Source organism: Schistocerca serialis, chromosome 5 (assembly GCF_023864345.2).
Source record: "Schistocerca serialis cubense isolate TAMUIC-IGC-003099 chromosome 5, iqSchSeri2.2, whole genome shotgun sequence".
NCBI classification, from domain to species: domain Eukaryota; kingdom Metazoa; phylum Arthropoda; class Insecta; order Orthoptera; family Acrididae; genus Schistocerca; species Schistocerca serialis.
Genome location: NC_064642.1, coordinates 666,825,524 through 666,830,472, shown reverse-complemented (window position 1 = coordinate 666,830,472; position 4,949 = coordinate 666,825,524). Strand labels below are relative to the sequence as shown.

Here is a 4,949-nt window from a genome sequence, read left to right as displayed (position 1 = left end):
CCGCACCCCACTACCACTCTCCTGACGTTTGCACATCCAACTGCACATTTGCTGGCCACTTTATTCTGGGAGCACTCTACTTTAAGTAGCTATTTTACGGTGGATACGTCGTAATACAAATTATGCAGGTTGTAATGGGTATAACTGCAGATATTTCAGTTGATTGTTAAATATGGTGTACTGCCCGCCATGTTAGCCGAGAGTGCTAACGCGATGCTTCCTGGATTCGGGAAAGGGCACTGGCCATGGATCGAATCCGCCCAGTGGAATAACGACGAGGCCAGGTGTGCCTGCCAGCCTGGATGTGGTTTGTAGGCGGTTTTCCACACCTCACTAGGTGAATACCGGGCTGATACCACGTCCCGCTTTAATTACACAACTTGCAGACATTCGTAATGCATTTGCACTATTCCACGATTTACACTAGATGCAGACAGATGAGGTACACTGATTCCATCCCAGGGGGTATGGGGTGGCGGCAGGAAGGGCATCTTCCCACCCCTTCAAATGACTATGCTCACTCCGATTTAACTGCGCTGACCCTGCAAACACTGCGGGACGAAGGCGTCCGTGAAAGAGAGAAAGAAAGATTGAAAATGGTGAACTGAACAACTTTGTATCAGTATTTAATATGTCGATTTAGATTAACAATTATTGTTAATAGAAGTCATATATTTTTAGTTTGGGCAGTACCTCCAAGTATATGTGGCAATAGCAAGCCATTTACTGTTAACTTCCCCCCCCCTCCCCCCCTCCCACCCCAACTCCCGCAGCAGGTCAGGTATTGAAGTGTGGATGTTTGGAAACTAAACGGTTAGTCCATACTGACTTGCCTATTTCACTTACTGGTACAGTTATGACCGTGCAAAAGACATCTGATCGTATAGTTTCCGGCCTTTGTGGGAAGACTGGTCGACACAGAGAAAAAGAACCAGCGCAGTGATGGGTGCACATTAAGGTACCACATACAAAAATATATGCACTTATACCCATAACACCATGTATGATGAGAAACCAGACCTGTATCTTGGCATAACTCTTACTTTGTTGTGCAGAAAGCGTCAGACATCTAAGACAGACTCTCTTGTCGAAACATGTAAAGTAATTTTCTTCACACTAGTATGTCTGTTCACTTGACGTACAATACATATCGACTAGAGCACCAGAGATCTCCTGTGATTCTAGCAGCATATTATCTAGTGTCTGTAAGTGTCAGGTAAGCCCTCTACGGCATTTATCTGAGCCATTACAACAAGATACGATACAACCGCAGCTACCATTGACGAAACATTGCTTAGGTTAATGACAAATATCCCGCAGGCTGTGAAGCGTGGGCGCCGATGCAGCAGCTGCTTTGAGAACAGCTGCAGCTGGTACCGCAGTTCAGCATCCCTGGCAGTGTTGCGTGGTGGAGGTAGCAGCGCCTTTAGTACCAGGTCGGCGGTGCGACCAGATTCACTCGCTACGGCACTGCATGACCAAGTGACTGCCAAGATTCCACCAGCGAGCATAAAGGTCCATATAATGGCCAACAGCGCCAGAGGTTCCATTTCTGGACGAGTAAAACCCTGTCATTAAAAGAATGGCATGTAATATACCAATATTTATTACTTCTAACTGCTTGAACTTCATTGAAACGTAGTTTTTGAACACTCTTTTAGTTTGTTATTAAAGAAATGTCTGAATTTAACAAAAAAATGAAGATATAAAAATAAACTTTCCTTTCCTTAAATTTTATTGCGGTTAGGCCTATGAAGTGGGAAACTCGTCTAGGATCTAGGGAAGCCTCAGGTGAGCGATATTCGTCTATCAACTACAGTCACATACTGTCTTTTCCAATCATATAGCAACACTTGCTGCACAATAGAGTTTCGATGAATACAGTACATGAAATGTTTTAGTTATTCCCGGAATCCTTTAGAGATCTTATATAAACGAAGACCGAGACTGTTCTACACGTGCTTCTGTGAACTCTTCGTTGCTTTTCAATAGAATTATTGTGCAATTTCTCATTTTCAAATGTGTGTGGTGATTTTACAACTGAAACTGCATGTCTGAATTAATTCTGAATTGTAATAATATTGACTGCATTCAGCTCTCTTCACTGTCAGCATGACATTTGTCAATTTAAGTAACATTTGCAGCCGTTCACTGAATTCGCGTATGACTCTAACTTCCGTGCGTCTCTTAATAGATCCATCGGCCTGACCTGTGTGTGGAATATACAGTATCTCTGACAAACAGGCATTTGTAAGCGTATATTAATTCCCATTAAGTCTCTTCCTTCGAGTTCAAATCATTCTATTTTGTTGCAAGAGTGAAATAATTTCCGGTTATTATCTGTTTCGTATCAAAAACAAATATAGTCCTAAAATATAGTATATTGGCGTCAAAAAATCTAAATACCTAAAAAATATACTGGGTGATCAAAAAGTCAGTGTAAATTTGAAAACTGAATAAATCACGGAATAATGTAGATAGAGAGGTACAAATTGACACACATGCTTGGAATGACATGGGGCTTTATTAGAACCAAAAAAATACAAAAGTTCAAGAAATTTCCGACAGATGGCACTTGATCTGATCGGAACAGCAATAATTAGCATAACAAAGTAAGACAAAGCAAAGATGATGTTCTTTACAGGAAATTCTCTATATGTCCACCATCATTCCTCAACAATAGCTGTAGTCGAGGAATAATGTTGTGAACAGCACTGTATAGCATGTCTGTAGTTATGGTGAGGAATTGGCGTCGGATGTTGTCTTCAGCATCCCAAGAAATGTCGGTCGATCACGATACACTTGCGACAGCAGGTAACCCCATAGCCAATAATCTCACGGACGGAGGTCTGGGGACCTGGGAGGCGAACCATGACGAAAGTGGCCACTGAGCACACGATCATCACCAAACGAAGTGCGCAAGAGATCTTTCACGAGTCTAGCAAAATGGGGTGTTTTTTTCGGTTCTAATAAAACCCCATGTCATTCTAAACATGTGTGTCAATTTTTACCTCTCTATCTACATTATTCTGTGGTTTATTAAGTTTTCAAATTTATACTGACTTTTTGATCACCCGGCACATATTCCAACCTATGATTTATGTATGTCTGCAAAGATTTCATTTGTCAAGCAATTTCTTAAAACTTATTAATACTGGACGTCCTCAGTGATATAAAAAATATGCTTGGTTACAATTCAAAAAATGAAAATTTACTGAAACTATACTGCCAGAAGAAAATAGTTAATGGCTTTAGGGCTTCCGATTGACGCAAGATTGATTGGTGCAACAGTGCTTATGTAGTGCATGAAATGGCTGCATTTACAGGTTAATAGCACAAGCATGTCGGAGGTACCCGGTATCAGTCCATGCTGAAACACTCATGTTAGTATGTGTTGTAGTTTCCACAGGGGGCAAATCAATCGTACAGGTGGCGTATACAGTCCTGCGATACGTAATTACACGATCGGTCGACCTGTTCACGTTGTCCTGTAAAAGGTGTAGGCTGACGAATTACTTCTCGTGCCATCATGGTCAACATGTGGAAATATGTAGATCGTGCTGTCGATGGAAATTACTGCACGTCTTAAAGAGCACGTTCAGTTTCTCGGACATTACGTGGTTGACGATTATCCTGTCGGAACGACAAATCACCTTTCCGTTGCAGTAACGGCCAACGATTCTGTCAATCAGCATTCAGCTCGAACCGAGATCTGGTTGAGGTCCACTCCAGAAACACCAAAGGTAAGCACCAGTCTTAACTCATCGCACACCAGACAATGGGGCGTTGCAGGGGCAGCTTGTCTTTGACGAATGCACTGTACGAGACAGCACTCACCACGTCTATGCGGTACGCGCAAACGACGCTAATTTCCGTGCAGCCAGAATCTGCTTTCATCGCTGTAGACCAGGGCGAGCCATTCCAAGTGGTGCCCTGGCACTACCAGTCGAGCCGTGGAAGTCGATGCTGTGATATAAGTGGAAGGTGGGCTGGAAGTCTGAGTTCCCGTAAGCCCACTGCTGATAGCCAGTTCGCAACAGTTCGTGTTGACACGTCTGGGCTCACAAGACCGCTTAACTGTGCTGTGGTATCTGTAGGACCTGCCACTGCTGCCCTCACAATATGACGATCCTGGCGCGCGTCTATGCTGCGTGGACGTCCAGAAACTCATCTGTGGGTGTTACAATGCTCACGTGAACACTGACTCCAGCACCGTTGTAAAACCGACGTATCACGTCCCATTTCTGTGACAGTTCTCCGAAAGGACCACCATGCCACTTGTAAGGCCACAATTAGACCCCTTTCAGATATGGTCAGCTGACTGTAGGGAGCATGAGTGCGTCTCTGTGGCATAGTTGCCTGCTTGATCCACACGTGTGCCGCACACTGAGCCTTCACGCTGTGAGCATTCCATATTACAAGGTTGACATAGATGGATTCTCGTACCTACTCCACTAGGCTACGTGTTGGTGGTCGTTTTTGAAATCATTATTAGTATACCTATATATCATTCAGGTGGCATATGCCTTTATCGGACTAAAATCGACGTCGGTTTTGGTGGTGTATTAATTGTTTGCCGACAGTATAGTTTTGTTACTCACGATCATTCGTTCATTTCTGGTAGGGAGAAGCATTCTTTAGATGTAATTATTGTTCCCACACTCAATTGCAAATTTTAATTTATTATCCACCTCGTAAAATTTTGCCGGCATCACATGGTTTTGTACTGCATATTTTACTGTGTTACATCCTTGAAATATTTCTACTGCCGAAGTTTGACAGTATGACTCGAACTCAGTGTAGTTGGTGGCCCGTGGTGGAAAAGTCTCACTTGAATTTCATAAATGGCAGCACCAGGGAAGTCTTGTAGGACCAAAATAATACCAAGATCTTATCATTTTGTTAGTAATGTGCCTTAACAGAGTATAATAAATAATTGATATATACTG

General features: G+C 42.9%; 1 protein-coding gene across 1 annotated transcript; it reads right to left on the bottom strand.

Moving 5' to 3' along the window:
• Positions 1–1,196: 1,196 nt before the first annotated feature.
• On the bottom strand, positions 1,197–1,632 carry LOC126482169 (putative gustatory receptor 28a). The gene is made up of 2 exons (XM_050106147.1): positions 1,612–1,632; positions 1,197–1,568 (listed from the first exon to the last, which is right to left on the bottom strand). The coding sequence occupies exons 1-2, from the start codon at positions 1,630–1,632 to the stop codon at positions 1,197–1,199; spliced, it is 393 nt and encodes a 130-aa protein (XP_049962104.1).
• Between the last annotated feature and the right edge of the window lie 3,317 nt (positions 1,633–4,949).

Excerpts from the sequence above, each read along its gene's own strand:
- LOC126482169 (XM_050106147.1), bottom strand. The coding sequence starts at position 1,632 with ATGAAGTTCAAGCAGTTAGAA. Across the intron at positions 1,569-1,611 it reads TGAAGTTCAAGCAGTTAGAA|GGTTTTACTCGTCCAGAAAT; the intron begins GTAATAAATATT and ends TTTTAATGACAG.